The sequence below is a fragment of the Hippoglossus stenolepis genome, chromosome 14, assembly GCF_022539355.2.
Source record: "Hippoglossus stenolepis isolate QCI-W04-F060 chromosome 14, HSTE1.2, whole genome shotgun sequence".
Classification (NCBI taxonomy): domain Eukaryota; kingdom Metazoa; phylum Chordata; class Actinopteri; order Pleuronectiformes; family Pleuronectidae; genus Hippoglossus; species Hippoglossus stenolepis.
In genome coordinates, this window is record NC_061496.1 from 12,279,786 (window position 1) to 12,298,091 (window position 18,306).

Here is an 18,306-nt window from a genome sequence, read left to right on the forward strand (position 1 = left end):
CATGATTACACCTCACACGTAACCGCACACAAAAATAATACGACTTTATGTTGTTGCAGTGAGCTGCTGTATCTAGGCCACGCAGTAGCGCAGGGGCCTACTTTTCTCTCCATTTTAATCCATTTACATGGGAACTCAATATGGCCATTTGAATTGTGGGACAAATGGGGCTGTGCCATCGTCGACACCAGGCTCTCAGTCTGTGATCTCTGTGTTCGCTTCTCTGAAGTGTGATCTGCGTAAATGACTGTGTTGCTGTTACGCCATCGACAACAAAACATTTGCTTTCAATTGATTTCATCATTCAATTTGAAAGGGGGAATTGTGTAGGAATCAGTATTCATACGTGGAATGATATGGCTTTTCCATTGGTAAATTGGTGGAGAAATGGTCGAATTAATCTTTTCTTCCACGATGTTTCCACTTTAGGTACTCCTGAGGGAGACGATATGTGAAGACAGTTTCTTTTTAGTTCTTTCTTCAAACAGGCAGCTTGGTGCTATCTGATTAATACTTGAGCATGAATTCACCAGTGAATCATTTCATGAGCTCTCAGACACTCCTCCATTACTGTGGAACATATCTTTTGACATGCAATCTCTCCCTCACAGCTCCAATCTGACTTGGACTCTTTCTCTCCTTCAGTAGAGCAATGCATCGCTTCACGTACTGTATATGGCAGTCGACCTATAGCACAGTCTGCTCACTTGCGAGATAAAATACATTAGTTTTCACAGCTATTTCATTTCATGGAATGCTATTCTCTTTGTTCTCTGTAGACAGGATATTGTAAGAGATTTATGAGACATGGAATCAATGTTCATGTTGGGCCCGGCTCAGGGGTTTCCTCATCACAAGCTTAATTTTAAGTTAATACTTAGGTTGCACACGTCAATATCAGATCATATACGGTTTATGGACTCTTGTCAGCCTTTTCACAAAAATGAGGTATGTTTAAAGCTACATTTCACAATAACATAGACAAGAAAGAAAAAAGGAATCCAGGTTTTTAAAAAAATCTGTGGTGCATGAGTTACTTCCTGAGTCAAAATTATTGCTCATCCAATAATAATCAAACTAATAAAACATGTAGCCCAGTAAAAAACTTAGTAAGCATCCATTAAAGGAGTAGTTTGGAGGAGAAAGAATCCACTGCTCCATTTGAGGAAATTATCAAGTTAACATCATGCAGCAGCACATTGTTTGTTTGAACTGTTCAGCTATTCTTAAACATTTATCCCTGCAGGATAGTAAAATGGTGCACGTTAAAGGAATACGTAAAAGGATCTACTCTGTATTTTTGTAGCTGGCCCGGGCATGTGTTCATGTTAGCTTTTTAGTGAATGCAAGCCCTCTCTGTGAATCCATTACCCCCTATCACATTTATAAGCCACTATGGCTCCACTTGTGATCTGCAGAGATATAAACATCATAACCCAGTGGACATGTGAATCTTTGCCCCCTTCACCTGCACACCACAGTTCTGCTGATCCAGGAACACAGCGGCTGCACCTTATCTTTACACAGTCTGTGGGCTACACACCACACGGCATGGCTGCGCTAACAATGCTAGTCACGCTAACTAGTTGCATCCCTGCTGACTGGAGCGCCTCACACAGAGGCTCAGACACTGACAGGAGCACCAACCTGCGGATAAGACATGATGGATCCATACCACCGGTCTGCACGGCCCATAGCTAAATAGTTTTTTGTTGTTTCTCTTGTTTTGTACAAAGACCAACTTAATTCAGTTGTGCTTCTGCTTGTGTGTTTAGGGGTCACTTTCACAAGACACAAGCAAAACCTTGCTGAGAAAATGTAGGGAGTGGGAGGCTTGGTTATTTGGTCTTAGTCCAAGATGCTGGTGCTAATGTGACATCTAGATGCAGTGAATATCGTATATATATAACCTTTAAAGACTGTGAGTCATCTAATTAGTTAGTCATCCAATGTCATTTTGAATGCTGCCCAGAGTGTGTATCATCCTGTGGGTGTCCACTGGGCTCAGTCATCCAGGGACAAATGGCCCTAGCAGTGCATCTGGCCTCCTATAGGTGTCGATGAAGGTGGGTGGGGTGTGGGTGGGTAAAACGTCCATGGCCCGCTGGGCTACGGGATGAACAGTGCCGCAGCACAAAACATTTCCTCATCGCAGTGTGACTGGAAAATGTTAATGTCTTTTCTGATTGCCGAAATATGGAAATGCAGGCTTTGAAATGATAGGTAAATGGGGCAACACTGTAAGGGTGCTTTTGGGGATAATAAAGGACACTGCAAACTCACTGTTCACTTTATCCAGCTTATTTTGACATGGAAGCATTTTAAGATTAAACCCCCTATAACTATGTCATACAGAATACTACTTTATCAATGTTAGTGGTTTTGACTACTGAATGTTGCCAGCACACAATTTGTTTTATGAGACACGCAGACAAATAAATAGGAGTTAAATTTTTTTTTTTTAACACAAAGATAAATACATAGAATGTGATACACTGCCTCCCCATCCCCAAATGGCTCCAACACCATTCCCCTGCATTTTGAGCTGTTATCATGCACCTACATTTCCGGTTGCACCTTTTATCTCCCATTTTCCTGCATCCCTGCTCCACGAGTCAGGTACAATCACACGGTGTGGAGACAAACAACATCATCAACAACAATGGCAGATGAGGAGACATGTCGAAATGACACCTACACATGAGGTGATTGATAAGCGTGACAAACAAACACGACGTTCATTAACCAACTAGCCAGCAGTGTCTCTCCTGCCTGGGGGAGGCTGAGCACTGACGGAAAGAGAGAAACTCTTTTTCTCCCCCATCAGTCTCTTCTGATTACTGCTCAGAGGGGGGAGGAAGAGGGGGGGGACAGGAAATGAAGTCAGGGGTATAGCTGGAGAAAATCTCCTCCAGGGCTAAGCCGAGGTGGGCTGGGGGATAAGAGCTTGACCAATTAAGCTGGAGGACTCCTCAGAAAATTGGAGTGAACAGCCTCAGTCTTTTCATTGCAGTTCACTTCCATCCAGCACATGAAATTGGAAGTTGAAATAGGGATTGCCGGTGATTGTTACTACCTCGCTAAAATCATAAGTTGTGTGTGTGCGAGTCTGGTGTGCATATAGTGTATATGTGTACGTGCAAGAAAGAACTGTGGGAGATATAACCTGCAGTAAATGCGTTGGTACATTTAAAAATAATTCTTATGTCAAATTCTTCTTTTCCTCCTGTATTTTCCTGTTTATCAGGAACACTGCATAAACTTCCATTAAAGAGTAACTGTTTGATCTTCTTAATATTATTCATTGTGTGACTTGAGTCTACAGATGAGCCCGGTTTGTGCCTTATGAAATAACATTACATTCAACATTTCAGAGCTAAAAATGAATAAACAGTAATTCAAAACAACCTAAAGCAAATGACATATGCTGTTGCTTTCTTTGTTAAAAATAGGTTAACACTTTATTCTGAGTCTGATTATAAAATAGCATAACGTTTGGATTGTATATGAATACATCTGATAACAAATATTTTATTTTCAGTTATAAATCTCTTTGAAGAAAAAGTATTATAAAAGTATTTTTCTTATCCTGATGGTTTGAAGTATCAAATCTGAGGATTCTGAAAATGCCTTCAGAACAACAGAAATGCAACCTTGAAGTATGTTACACTCAAGTGGGAACAAATGGGTGAAACATTCTGCAGTTGTCTCATGAGTAATACTCAATATGTGTCTGAAGGAGAGGTATAGCAGGTCGCTCCTTCCTGCAGCTATACATCCAGCTCTGCTCCCAGTAGACCACATGCACATTAGACTGTAGGTCTCACTCAGGGTTTCAACTAATTCAACTGTGCAATAATAACAGTTAAATCAATATGACATCTGTGCAAAACTGTAACAGTTTACCTTTACAAAGGTTTTTATTTATTATTGTTCATTGCGTTTATACTGTGAGTGTATTTCAATATCTTCTCTTCTCTTATCTTTACATGGTGAAAATAGAAATATAAGACAAAATGTTAACATTATCATCAACTAAATATTATGGAAAATCATTAATCCAGAATGTAACACTGATATTTGTGTTGTCTCTCTGCTTAGCAACAATAGACTATATTCATTAATGACTAGATTGTCAAACATTATCACTACACTTAGTCACATTGTCTTAAATATAAACATTTTACTTCAATCGTCTCCAACAGTTTGGGCTGTGAAGCAGGTTTTCTTTTCTTTCAATTTGACATTCAATTCCTTCTTCCTCCTTTTTTTGGTGTCAGATTTGCGAGTTGTTATATGTTATCACAGATACTCATTTTTAACTATAGTCATCTGTTTTCACAAGCAAATCCAGCTGATGTGCTCATGTTGAGTCTTCTACAGTAATTACCCTACAAACATTTGCAAAGCCAGCACTAATGGTTTATTAACTAAACTATATTATACATGACGACAAACATGCTGACTGCATCATCTGTCCACAAAAGCTATTAGGATAGTTCTAATTTATGGTTATGAATATACATTGTCCAGGTTAAATAAACTCAGTAGGTGAATCAACAAATACTCAGCACCTGCTGTAGTTGACAACTTCTGTTTTTGTATGAATCTGGCATCTTTCTTAGTTTAAATACAAATGAGTGGATCTAGTCTCACACAGCAGGCTTTCTATTCCAGTCTGACAACTTTCATTTGGACAATTTGTAATACAAACTGACAATAACAAAACAAAAATCAAACAGTAACGCTATAATTTTCTCAGAAAGCCGATACATCATTAATGGAGACTGCTTTTCTATTGTACACACTTTGTGGTTCGATTTGATCCTGAGAGCGGAGGAAAATACAATTGAAGTCACTGAGATGCAGAAATTAATCACAGCATGAACTGCACCTGTACAAGCGCTCTTAGCTTGTATTCAATTAAAGACAAATTTTCCATCTGTAAACATAGAAACAAAAATAATTCTCCAAAGTTATTTCCAAGCTATCATCCAAGCCTGTTATCTTGTACAATTCATTACACATTCGTAACTTAACAATTGCTCAGAAGCACAGACAATTATGCCAAGTGCTTTTCCATCGTATTATTCGTTCATTCACTGATGACACTGGGTATTGTGTTATTCAAAATGCGATCAGGTATAAAAAGCTCTCTGCACACACAAGCACACACAGAGTACTCCAACAAGTGGTGGCAAAGAGGTTGAACGCTTTCTCTCTGCTCTAAAGAACCCAGCTTGTGTTTTACCACAGCTTTTAACACGCTGCTTAAAGTGGTACTTAGCTGAACAAGATCACAATCCCTGACTAATGGTTTACCAGCACAAAAACCCACATGGTCTATCCAAACTGACAGTTATGAATTCTAACCACCAAAGATAGTGAGGACATGGCCATTCAGCTCATCCCAGAAAGCCAAGAAGTGGTCAGAATCTACCACATCAATGTACATGGAGCCATAATACAATTTGTTATTTTCCGCAATTGACTCTCTTGATAATTTCTTTTCTCTCCTCAGGAACAGAAGGTTAGATCAACTTCATACTTTCATCAAAGTTGGAGCTAAACTTTGACAACCACTTTAACACAAGGGAGGCGGGTTTAGGGTTAAGTCTTCCCCGCCTCTGCAAAAAGTAATTGGATCATCATAAATCACACGATTGACCTAGTTTGTATACAAGTATAAAAAAGCATGCATTATCCAAACTTGATAAACATTGGACAGAAGCGAAGAAAACCAGAAGACGAGAAATGTCTGCAAACCAGTTGATGCTCCCATGCAGAAACCTTTTGGCACAGGCCCTTCTTTGGACCTAGATGATCTTTGACACAAGCGAGGCAGGTTCAGGGTTAAATCCGATGACTTTTTCAAGATGTACGGGAGCCACTTCAAAAAGTAATCGCATCTACACAAATCACAAACTTTTGTATTTTACATCCCAGGTGAGTAATGTTTGGAGCACAGGCCTTTCTTCAGACCAAGAAGAAGACAGGCCTGTGCCCAAAATGCTACCTACCCGAGCGGTAAGTCTTCTAGTTTGGATCCAAAACAGACAATTTCCCCAGAAGGTGACAAGTTTGTATCCCTGTGACTTTCCCTGAGAGAAAGCGTGATCATGGCCCACCTTTCACTGGACTAATTTAAAGTGACTCTCTTACGTTAAAGACAAAAAGGATTTACGCAGCTCAAGGATGAGGACCTTTCAACTTCTGAATCATGACAACAGACTCATGAAGGTGAGCCCTGAATGCTTAGTATTTTGGTTTATAGTTAATCTCCAGTGGCTGCATTTCACAGATATTTCAATGGGAATGACCGTTACTTGACCTTATCAATTCATTTGCATCTACTGAACCTTTTACTGTAATGGAAACAACTGAGGAAACCACTGTATATACACATACATACTCAATTTCTTCACCGCAAACCACCCTCATTCTGTTGCCACTTATAATTCACCTCAATGAATGATGTTCTATCAAATATGCATGCCCCCCCCCCCCCACCTTGCTCATCAATAGCTATCGACTGATTCTAAAATAGCAATCCAAAGTCACCCGTGGTGAAATCTAACCTCTGGGTTTTGTTATTTGCGTCAACGCACCCGCGAGAGTGCGCTGCAGCGATTGCTTGCCATTTCTCATTAGGAGCGACAGCAGAATTGGCCTCTCTTCCATTAGTGGAGATCATGAGAGAGAAAGGGAAGGAAAAAGAGAGACTGTGTCTGCAAGAGGAAGAGAATGACAGAGAGAGAGAGAAAGAAGAGAGACAAGGGAGGGAGTCAGCAAGAGAGGACGAAAGAGCGAGGGAGCAAGAGAGTGAGATAAGAGAATCAGATAAACAAAGCCATGATAGCAAGACAGACAAAGAGATAAAGAGAGGGAAGAGAGAGACGTTGGAGGTGGCAGCACAGGAAGCTGCCTCCTCTGTCTATTCTGAGGGCTTCTTTGCCGCGCTGCCTTTGAGGCCTCGCTGGTGTCACATTAAGATCATCCATTTGAGGATCTGAGACAAGGCTTTGATGTTCTTTGTGCATACACAAACAGGAGAGTGGAGTGCTCCTTTGACAATTGCCAACTCTACAGAAATATCTTTTTGTATTCCGAGTCTCTGGCCTGCTAGGGACAATGTTATCATCAGAGGGTGCAGCGCAAACCGGTGAATAATTTAATTCACCTGTTCATATTTCATCACTGAATACATTAAACTGAATTTTTTCCACCCATACTCACTCTAAAACATTGAGGGAAATCTGCTCCCTAGCCCCTCGCTGTCGTTGCTTTTGTTGCCGCTTGGCAGGTACAGCGGGCAGACAAAATAACAGTGTAGAAATATGAAATACCTACCACAAAGTAAAGTACAAAGCTCTGAATAAGTGGAGAGCTCCTGAAGTTTGAGAATTTATGTAGACGTCTTTGAGCTTTTAAAGATGTCTGTATTCAGAGAGTAGAGCGACTGTGGACTGGAACTTGTTTAAAAGGATTTCCGCAGGATTTCCTTTTTTGTAATATAAGAAAAATTAACGACGTGACCCTTTCTGCGCATCATCCATCGTTGATGCCGATGAGTTTTCTACAAAGCATATCAGGATCTTTACATGTTTTACATGGATATCATGCCAGTTAAATGGCAAAGACTGGAAAAATAATCCCTCTGCTACACATAATTTCTGAGCCTTTTGTGAGCAGTAAATATTTCTAAATGTCTGATTATGCTGTGGAGAATTCATTTAAAAATTACATTTAAGATTAATCTCCATGGCCCTCAGAGGATAAGCGCTCGAGCTAATGAATGACTGAATGAATTTAAAATTATTTGCTCTTTAGTTGTATACATTGCTTTGGGCTTTCAGTCCGTTAAGACACAGTCTTGATGATTATAATCACCCTCTTCCTTATCACCTAAATGTATGTAAGTCTGTTTCCCAAAATATATTAAATAACTCTGCAGTCTTTCACTGATGCACCAGCAGCTTGGCCTCTAATTATTTGGCTCTTCTCACATTCAGATAGACACCTTATGGCGCTTTCGAATCCATGAAAGGGCTGACTATCAGACCTCTGTAAAATCTGAATCATACTCCTACTTGATTTCCAACGTAACATTAATGACCTGTGTGGATGCCTTTGTAATTGCAAAGCTCACCTCAAAGCAACATTTATTTTTCAGGTGGTGTGTTTTCTTTTCCAGTACACATGCACTGGTAGATTCTGAAAGCAGACATACACCAACACACCCACACACACATACATACAGACTTAGCAACTACTTTAGACAGCCAACATTCACAACACTGATGACTAGGAAATGGGAAACAACTTCTGCTGATGATATGTGGGCACTCAGCTGCAGCACTGGGTTTAACTTTAAAACTTCTGAGGGCATAAACCCCCAATGAGTTCTACAACACCCTTTCAGCCCTCTGACTCTTCACAACTCCAGACAGTCACAAGCAGGTAGACAGGCAACTTACGAATGAGAGGCACACTGGCGTTAGCCGTCCCTAGCTTGTTGGAGGCGACACATGTGTAGTTCCCGTAACGATCCTCTGTCATGTTGGTCACTGTGAGGATTGATCTGGAGCTGGGGCTCTTGATGTCGATGCCTTGACCTTTGATAATCCTGAAAAACAGAACCCAATCAATACAAATGAAGCTTGTGTTCCTCACACAAAGACACACACAGTTTCAGGGGGAGACAGCGTGGAAAGACAGTACAAATGTTAGTCATCTTTAAGTGGATCCTCAGAATGTACAGTGCTTCATCGCCCTCTTCAACAAATCTGTTTATCCCGTGGTCCTTCACTTGGTCCTTGGAGAGTTGCTCTGGGGGGAAACCGCTGGGTGCCACTTGACATCTGGTTTATTATTTTGATGCAGGTGCATGAGGATTACAATGAATCCTATTCCAGTTGTGACTGGCATCTATGCTGTAGAATTAACAAATGTTTAATTGTTCACTTTGATAGCCGTGATGATCTTTAACAGCCTGTAGTGATTAAAAATCACTCTGTAACAGAAAATACCACAAATCCTGATTGTGGGATTATTGTGGATATAAATTTGACTTGTGTTGCTGCAACAGTTTCACATTAAAAAACATAACAACCTCCAGACAGGGAAATATGTTTCTATCCTTGCCCTACTCCAGCCTGGCTCAAGTTGCTGTGGCTCGAGTTGTGACCTTATGTCCAGCAAATATTTGCAAATCTGTTGTTCCCTCTGCGACAACAACTTCAAATGTTAGCTGAGCATTCTCTGATAATATTGGTGGGTGTCTCGCCTCCTCACCATGAAACTAGTCACTCTGTCAGAGTGAAAGAGGCATCCCAACACACACACACACATCAACACTCACCAACTTCCATTCAAGAATGGGAGCAGTGAAAAACCAAGGGAGAGATTTGCTTGTCAAATCTGTGAAAGTACTTCCGATAGACACAAACTGGCAGCAGCCGTGATGGAATAGCTAGCCAAAATGAGAGGTGGCCCTCACTTCACATGCACATCAAATTGGCAATAAAACAGTTACAGCCAGTGCTAATGTTTTACAGAAATTACACATGTTCTGTTCCAGTCCGCGAAGACGATTAAATTAAGAAATCACCATTTAGCCATGTAAGAAGTCACAGAAAGAACAAGTCCTTGAATTAAGTAAAGAAGAAACATGCCAACTTGCCTTCTTAGCAATTTGAATAAATTGAATCCACCCCATAATTACAATTAGCACAGTGTGAGTTGATGATTGAAATTGTGCTCACCAGGAGTGAGTAAATGATGGGTAATGGGGGTAATTTGGTTTTTAAATTCAAGAACTGACACTTGAATTGCAGCTGATTGATGTATGTGCCGTGAATGATTTAAGCCAGTTGCCAGCAAAGATTTTATTAAGATGCAAGGTGAGGACAAGGCACAAATGACGTCTGTTGGAACATTTCTGTGAGCTGGACGAGTAGAAGAACAAACATACGCCCTGTCTCTGAGAAAAATCTGACAAACCCAAACAGTTTTCTGCCAAAACACCATTTCTAGCATGTGCTTGTTCACAATAATGCCACCATTATGGCTTAATGTCAGCATGAAAGACGGAACTTTAGACTTCAACTTGAAACACATTGAGTTTACAGACTTTCTTGTGGAGTTTGGTTGAAACTGTATTTAGTCATATTCCAACAATCTCAAACTAAATATTCAACGCTTTCCAAGAACTTTAGTTAAGTTAATAGCACTTACTAGTTTGTCTGTTGTTTTAAGATATATCCACCAACAGTATCCATTCCTATTCACATTAATGAACCAAACCCCAATGCTCACTGGACGTGGAGTTGTGTTCAGATTTGATTGCGACTGGCAGAGAAGACCTATCTGATGTGATGATGTCTATCGGACATCTGACTGGCGGGTTCACATACAGCTTTAAGGCATGGTAACACATTCATAAATGCAGGCAATTGATAATCTGCCAAGGTGAATTACGTATCTTCACTTGCAGAATGTGGGCAGTGCAGGATGTGACGTAGTGTGGTTTACGAAAAAATGACTACTGTGTTTTGTTTAGGCATCTTAGATGTTAAACTGTATAAAGGTAGAAAACCTACCTATCACATTGGTTATTAAATAGGTAAAAAGAGCAACAAAGTACCTGTTATCAATTTCATAAATTAGCTTCAAACAATATGTTTACAATATGGCTGTAAAATACAAAATATTCTAAGCAAACTTTAAACAATACTTAATATCTGGCACTTGTTTCAAGATGCCTGGAATAAAGCCAATGGCCGCTGGCAAGATGAGGGATCTGTGACACAACAAAGAAGCATCCAGTGGATCTGGGTGATGCTGCTGATATCGAAATAGCTCATACAATAAAGCCGGGCTCACCTTTTCTCACCCTTGTACCACTCAAATGTTGGAGAAGGCACAGCAGCCGCCTCGCACCTGAGCAGAGCTGTGCGCCCCAGACCAACTCCATGGCTTTTCATCTCATGGATAGATGGGGCAACTGGAGAAAAAAACAGAGAAACAAAATGTGTTAGCAGAGAAAAATACCAGTGTAAAGATAAATCTGTTATCACAGGCATAAAGGCAATCTTAAGGGAAAAGGTTTAAGTGCCAGTCAGACACAGAGCAGTGGAGGAATGAGAGTTGTTGAACTTGAAAGTGACAGCCTCAGACCTCGTGGTCAGTGCACACATTACATAGTGTAAACTCAAAACTCAGAATCTACAGAGGTGCAGTTGGGGAGGGGAGAGGGCAGCCATCCCCCGCGTTAGGAAAATGAAATGAATTGCACTGCATGGTGATAAATGGCTTAATGGAAGTTCAAAGACTCAATGGCGGAGGCAGGTTCTGTGAATGCAGAATGAGGATCCTTTCATGTGCTGAAATGTGCTGTAAATCTCTTTGCCAGTGTCATGAAGCCAGCTTTACATACGGACAGACTCTTAAGCAGCCAAGTCCTTTTGTACTTCAAATATTTACCCTGCTTATAGTAGCACAGCCTTGAAAGAAACAAAATTAATAAATTGAAGTTGTATAGAATTGCAACAATTGACAGAACCAGCCAGACAAAAGGATTTTTAAACACTCGTACCTTTCCCTTTGTCACAAAATGACAATACAAATGTTTCACTCGTTACATGGGTAATTACTGGCCATTATCAGATAAATGCTGAATTCATAACCCGTGGAGGGGTTAGGGTTAGATTGAGGACAAGGAGTGCTGGCTCTAAGCAGCACTGCTCCTCACAGAACTAGTGGATAATACCCACTGGTATTATTATGACTGTTTCCCCTGATTCTCCATTAATCAACACTGGAGAACTAATCATTATAAGGTGTAGGGTTCAATCTGGCAGTGGGTATTGTGTAAACTCGGCTTGACTCCGAAAAGCTTGACAAATGATAAACAGCCAATCTGAGCAAACAATCACATTCACGGCCAGCTGACATACAATACAAGCAAAATGACTTTGTGTCAGTCGTAGAGATTCTGATTAAAAGTCCGGTACATTATGATACATGGAAAATAGCCTGCAGTCTATAGGGTCAGTCCTGAATGAAACAGTAAATTGCCCAGGCATGTCTGAAAGTAAGATGTGTGGACTATTTATATTACTGACAAAGAGTCTTCAGGAACGACTTGTCAGTCAGGACTCAGGTCTGTATCCAATGGAAAGGCCTGCAAACCTTTACTTACGGTTGCATTTTGAAATGTTGAGAAGATTGACCCTGGTGTGGACTGCTGCAGCTTCCCTGGGATGAACAACCCAGAGATACTACCTGGTGTCCAACTCCAAAAAGTGCAAACAGTTTAATCCAGTATCTGAAGGTGCAGTTCCTACAAAACAGGCTAGTTCTGGCGTTTATTCCATGTATGTTACAGTAAGGACATGATTCATTATAGAACATATATGTGTTTCTGTGAGACAGGGATCTTGCAAACATCTGAGCCTTGGTTCAATGGAGAGAATTTAGAATAGATTAGTCTCTCATCCAACTTGTATGAATCCGTGTAGATTGATGAGGTGGGATGCAACAGATCTGTGTGAGGGGAAATGTGAGCATTACATGTGTTGTATGATCATGTATGAGAGGCACAGAGAGGTGACAGCGTGCTCTGTGATGATGGATGCCCTTTCCCCAACCTTCTTCTGCATCATAATGAGCCCATTCATATGAAGAGAGTATGTTGATTTCCAGTCCTTGCATATATGTGCCAATTATGCAGTAATTCCCTCTTCCGTGGCTGAGCTGAATAATCCGAAGGACTTGATACCGTGAATCAAGTGCTGCGTTATGCTACAGCTTCTCCTGTTCATTTATCAGCGAATGAAAAGTTGAATGCCATGCTGCTGGGTGTTGTTAGACCTTGACTGGACGTGCTTGCTGTGCCTGCGTGCATGTGTACGTACAACCTGTATGTGTGACTAACCTTGCATCTATGCAATATCTAAAGAACACTTTTCTGTGTTCAGATCTCCATCTTTTTTAATCACCCACAAACCTGACAGGTCGCAAAACCATCCTACAACCCGGCCGAGAGACCCATACCAGCATCTTACAGGAGAGCCATAACTTACAGAAAAGAATAAGAGGGCTTGTAATAAATCTGAGTGTTATGTATTTGACAATGTACAACAGAAATACTTAAAAAATAAGTGGGAACAAGTAGATAACACTGCACAGCACATAAATATAAATAAACAAAAAACAAGTATGACAAAATCAATGCATTACACTGCCTGACAGAGGCTCAGTGAATCCTCATAATCCTCCATTGGTGTCATTGTGCAGTGCCATTGATTATCTGAAGCCTCTGAAAGCGCCAGGGTGACCTGGCTGTCAAGCTGTACAGTTACTAGGACAGTGGACACGCTGGCCCAGGCAGGGGTGTCAATACTTGAAACCTCACACACAAAGTCAATGTTGTTTATGGTTCTATCAAGATCACAAACCCACTGGCAAAATATCCGCCTATTTTTCTTCAAGAGGGAGCCTTTCTGAAGTGTTCCTTTTTATTAAGAACTCAATGGATAAGCTATTTGCCAAAAGGAACACTGTGCTTTCTTCATTACACTCGAAGTCGGAACTTGGATGGCTGCCCTTTCAGACGTTGGTTAAAAAAAACTAAGTAATAACGGAAATCTCGCTGGTCAACATATAGTATGAGCACCACAGGCTATCCCTCCTGGGGGTGTAAATATACAATACAAACTATGATCCAGTGTCAATCCAGACATAATGTATCATCCATCACTGTCTATTTATTCAAGGGCACTGCTCTTAAAAGTTTACCAGACTAGGTTTATTTTGAGAAAACCTCAAAAGTAGTCAAATTGTCCTTTTGATCACTCAAGTCATACAACTGTTGCAACATGCTGGAATAAAGAAAATTATCCTCCACAGATTAATTTGTGGTCCAAAATGGTAAAATGTTGTATGCATATCAATAATATGAAGTCTTTTCAATTTTGGACTTGGCAAGGGGCTCTGTTAAGACAGATCACAGTCATAAAATCCAGCCCAATCCAATAATTCCAATTTCAACTTGCTGGCATGTCCTAAATCATCATATATTGTGCAATGCACCATCAGGATTTGGAGAGTAATGCAAAGTACTGCACTAAAAATCATGAAGGCCCAATAATCCAGGTAATTTAGTGTCTGGAGAATGCTGTTGTGGTGCTATAAATCATGCCTGGAGTCATGGTGACTCCACCAGATGGGGGTGAGGGGTTGGGTCCAGGAATAGCACAGGCAAGGTAGAGAAATGGGCGCTGTAAGGCCCTGCCGGGTTGACAAATGGCCTGTTGTTGGTCGATCACAAGCTGACTTCCTTTACATTTACATCCCGTAAAGGTTGTCGTCAAAATAAAGACGCTGTTTGCAATTGTGAACCTCTACAAAGCGCATGAGTACAAGTATGTTTATGATGAATGAAATGTTTGCCCTCACTTATAGGAATGGGCAGAGTTTGTTGGGAAAGCACCACACCTTAATGTACAGGGCTTCACCGAGTTGTCTGCCTTAAGTTGTCCTCATGTGACTATTAATGATTAATTGGTGTGCTTAAAGATTGAATATGATTTATTTAGCTACAAACTATTGTTTGCCAAGAGAACCCACAGAACGCAAGGCTTTTTAATTAAAAGATCAATTAATAACCCTACCTCTTCAGCCAGATTTGAAAATGAGTTTTCATTGCAATTACGAAATGGACTCATCAGTGCATGACTTATCAGCTTACACACAGAGACATTGTTCCCCACTGCCATCTGTGGGCTTCGTTGTCCTGTTTTTTGTCAGTCAGGAATGGTTCTGCTGCCAAGATTTATTAATTCATTAAGATTTCTATTCTGAACAGCTAGGGAACATTGTGTTCCTTCTTTTCATACAATGCAAAGCGTATAAATAACCAGCTTAGCGTACAAAACTGTGTGGGTCGACAGCGGTAGGGATTCAATCTCCTTGTCTGCATTAAACACTAAATGGTTCAAGGTACCCAAATTCCTACCTGTACACCGAATACAGAATGTGGGGGAGTTCTAATGAGGACCACTTTACAACCAACATATATAGAAATACCCTAATGCATTACGAAAGTTCAGTTGGACGGCTCCACTTTTGTCAACAATACAAAATGATTTTGATTAGTCACAAGCAAACGGAAGAAGTCACAGTGTCAAACTGTCCTGAAGTGGTTCTATCAAGAACATTTATTCAGCAGAAGATCAAGATTCCACTCATTTATTCAAGCCCCACATGCAGCAAGGAATCCAAATAGCAATCAAGACGAGAGCTTTGGAGGGATGTAGAGAGATGGATTTACATCCAAACAGCTCGAGGGTACTGGCTTTAACTCTACTTAGGACTGGATCAGAATCCAATTCTAGGAAGCCTTCTCTTTTGAATTGTAAGCCACAGTATTTCAACGGACACAGCAAACTGTCGACAAATGCTCAGCTGAGACCTTGAGTCTGATGTTCAAATACTCCTGACAACAACAGTCGAATGATCATTCATTTTACCTATGATCCATCTGCCTTATCAAAGCACTGCAGTGAGGCAGAGCTGCGCGCCAACACATACACACACACGCATACATTTATTTTCTGGAAACCTAGTCTAACCTAAACTACTACTTGCTAAACGTAAACGTAAAACTTAGAATGAAATGATTTACATTATGTGGACACAAGTTCTCACACCGTGACTGTGTAAAGACCACAGGAGACACACACACACACACACACACACACACACACACACACACACACACATAGAGCATGTATTTTATCAAATGTAAATGCTGTGAACACCTCTGCAAATGTCACAGTGAATAATTGTTTTACATGAATAAAAAATGACACTGTGCAAACATGCCAACACTCCACTAACTTGTTTACTTTGGTGTCTTTACTTGACATTGTAATTTTGGGTGGTCATGAAGATGTGTCTCCTGACCACAAGTAAACAACTTTTACCTCTTATTTATCCAAGATGGTCATGACTCCCCTGAACAACTCTGTCAGGGGAGTCAGAGGAGCATGTTGTGGGTGTAACTACCGGGACAGGGCCTGAATTCCAAACAGGCCCCGATGGCTGGGGCTTTACAGGGGAAGGCAGGGTCAGAGCAAACAAAAGACAAGGTGATGTAAAGAATTCAAAGTATTCCAAGTACGTCACCGCATTTCAATTACGCTCAGGGAATCTAGAACTGGCTGTAATTGCTCACAGCAGTTCTAAGGTTGGTGCTCATAATTAATTAAAAAATGATCACAGTTTTGCGAGCCAATTACTGTAAGCAGCAAAGAAAAGCGAGGTGCTCTTTTTTGGAAGAACACGGCCACGGTGAGTGTGTGAGCAGAATTCACAGCTGCAGGGGTACTGGAGGAGGAAGGAGGCGTACAAATGGCTGGCAAACTCAGAGGCACAAAGGGCACAGCTTCACTCTGCGAAACAAGTGAAACCTTGGCTTGAAAGAAAACAAGTGGTGTTGAAGAGAGAGCTAGTTCAAACCAGAGCCGAACATCTAGATAGGAGGGGACGGGATCACACAGAAGAAAAGAAAAGAAAAAGTTACATGCGTGGTGTCAGAGGAACCCAATTATACTTCCACATGTGTGTCCAGCTGGGACAGGGCTTACGGGAGGAGGCTCCAGGAGTCTGAGTATTCTGCTCTATAACTTTCTCAGCAACGTGACACTCACACATAACCAGTATCTTGCATCAACATAACTCAAAGCGAGAAAAAAATCCCCAAATAAAAACAGTGCCTTCCTACTCCACATCAATAATTCAGACAACTGTGCTACTAAAATGATCAACTGATTTGTCTTTTTGGGGACATTTATTTCCTGAAAATGGACTTGTGTCTGCTTTGTGATCATCACATGGACGGAGAGAGGCGATTGGAACATCTGGCGTGCTATCAAGACAGCATCGGTTAAAGCAAATGAAGCAGCGAGGAGCAAATCAAAACGCAGCAAAGCAAGACAGTTCGTCTTGTGTTCTTTCCACGTGTGACTAAAGTTTGTGCAAACTGTCAGATCCCATCTTTCAACATAGCGGTGTTCAAACTCTGCAGTGTCACTCACTCACGAGCGAGTGGGAGCCGACAGCTATCTCCGGAGGGGGAGAGATTTCTTAACAGCAAGGATAAGGTCAGAATTCTTTAATTCCTCAGCTTGAAGAAAAGTGTGTCATGTGTATGTATTTTGTATTGAAAGCTTTTATTCTGAAAGAAGGCGGATTCATGAAATAATCAATCACTGGCTTTTTATCTCAGGTGGAGGTTTTCAAAGGTGGTTTCCTTCTCATTCTTCCCTCCAACTCAGCCACCTAGATGTGATATTCACGCCTTTGAGTCACACTGTGCGGTGAGAGATTCCGCCAATAGCTGCAGCCACCCGCAGGGAAGATGAATATGTAAATTTTAAAAGTAGGTCAGAGATCAAATTTCATCAGGTAAAAAAAAAAAATCACTGAAATTTCCTTTCACCGAGTGGGCTTTTGAGCCAATTTGAGGCGAGCGTGACCTCCTGCGCGAGTGCCATCATTCAGGTCCGGCTGATGAAAGTATCCAGTCACCATTCATTCATCAGCAGACGTGTGAAAACAAGAGGCACAGGCCAATCATTTAATTAGTGCTGTGTGATTAAGGTGGTCTTTTGAGCCTTAGAGGCATTCAAGCAGAGGTTAAATGTACCAGACTTAACACTTGGAAATCGCTGCACAGTGACAATGCCTCCTCATATCATAGAAAGCCAAATGGCAGGCTTAGTGTTATAGAAGGCCTTGTGTTATTAAAACTCCAAACATGCTAGAGCTTAATTTTGTTTTCATTACTCTGGTTTGCTTATTTTAATTAGTGCCCTTAATCTGCAATTAGCCCAGAGGTCAACTATACTCTCAGCTTATAAAGGAATTGTTTTGAAAGCAGAGAGAAATTGTTTGGACATGTACTTAATTAGACTGTTAACCCATGAAATGTCAGTGTCACTCACTCAATGCCGCCTCATTAGAACGATAGGAGAGAAATAGTGCAGACATGACTGATTGGTGTTTGTGGCTTAATTTAATTGAACTGCTATTAAAGAGAAGGATACTCAACGGACCAAGACAAAGCACAAGATGATGGCCTCTTCAATAATTGAACAAGGAAATTCATTGAATCCTGTTTATAAAAAAAAAGACTTACAGAATAGAAAGGTAGTGTCATTATGTGATATCATACAATGGTTAAATTAAAGGTAGTGTCATTATGTGATATCATACAATGGTTAATTTACTTTAATATGT

At 40.8% G+C, this 18,306-nt stretch overlaps 1 protein-coding gene across 2 annotated transcripts in view; it reads right to left on the reverse strand.

The window, feature by feature from the left end:
- The window catches only part of negr1 (neuronal growth regulator 1), a 132,182-nt gene that overhangs the window by 33,229 nt on the left and 80,647 nt on the right, over positions 1–18,306 (reverse strand). For both annotated transcript variants that reach the window (XM_035177134.2, XM_035177135.2), the window contains exons 5-6: positions 10,885–11,005; positions 8,478–8,626 (exon numbers count right to left, since the gene is read on the reverse strand). In XM_035177134.2, coding sequence (XP_035033025.1) covers positions 8,478–8,626; positions 10,885–11,005 — 270 coding nt within the window. The remainder of the gene's footprint in view (positions 1–8,477; positions 8,627–10,884; positions 11,006–18,306) is intronic.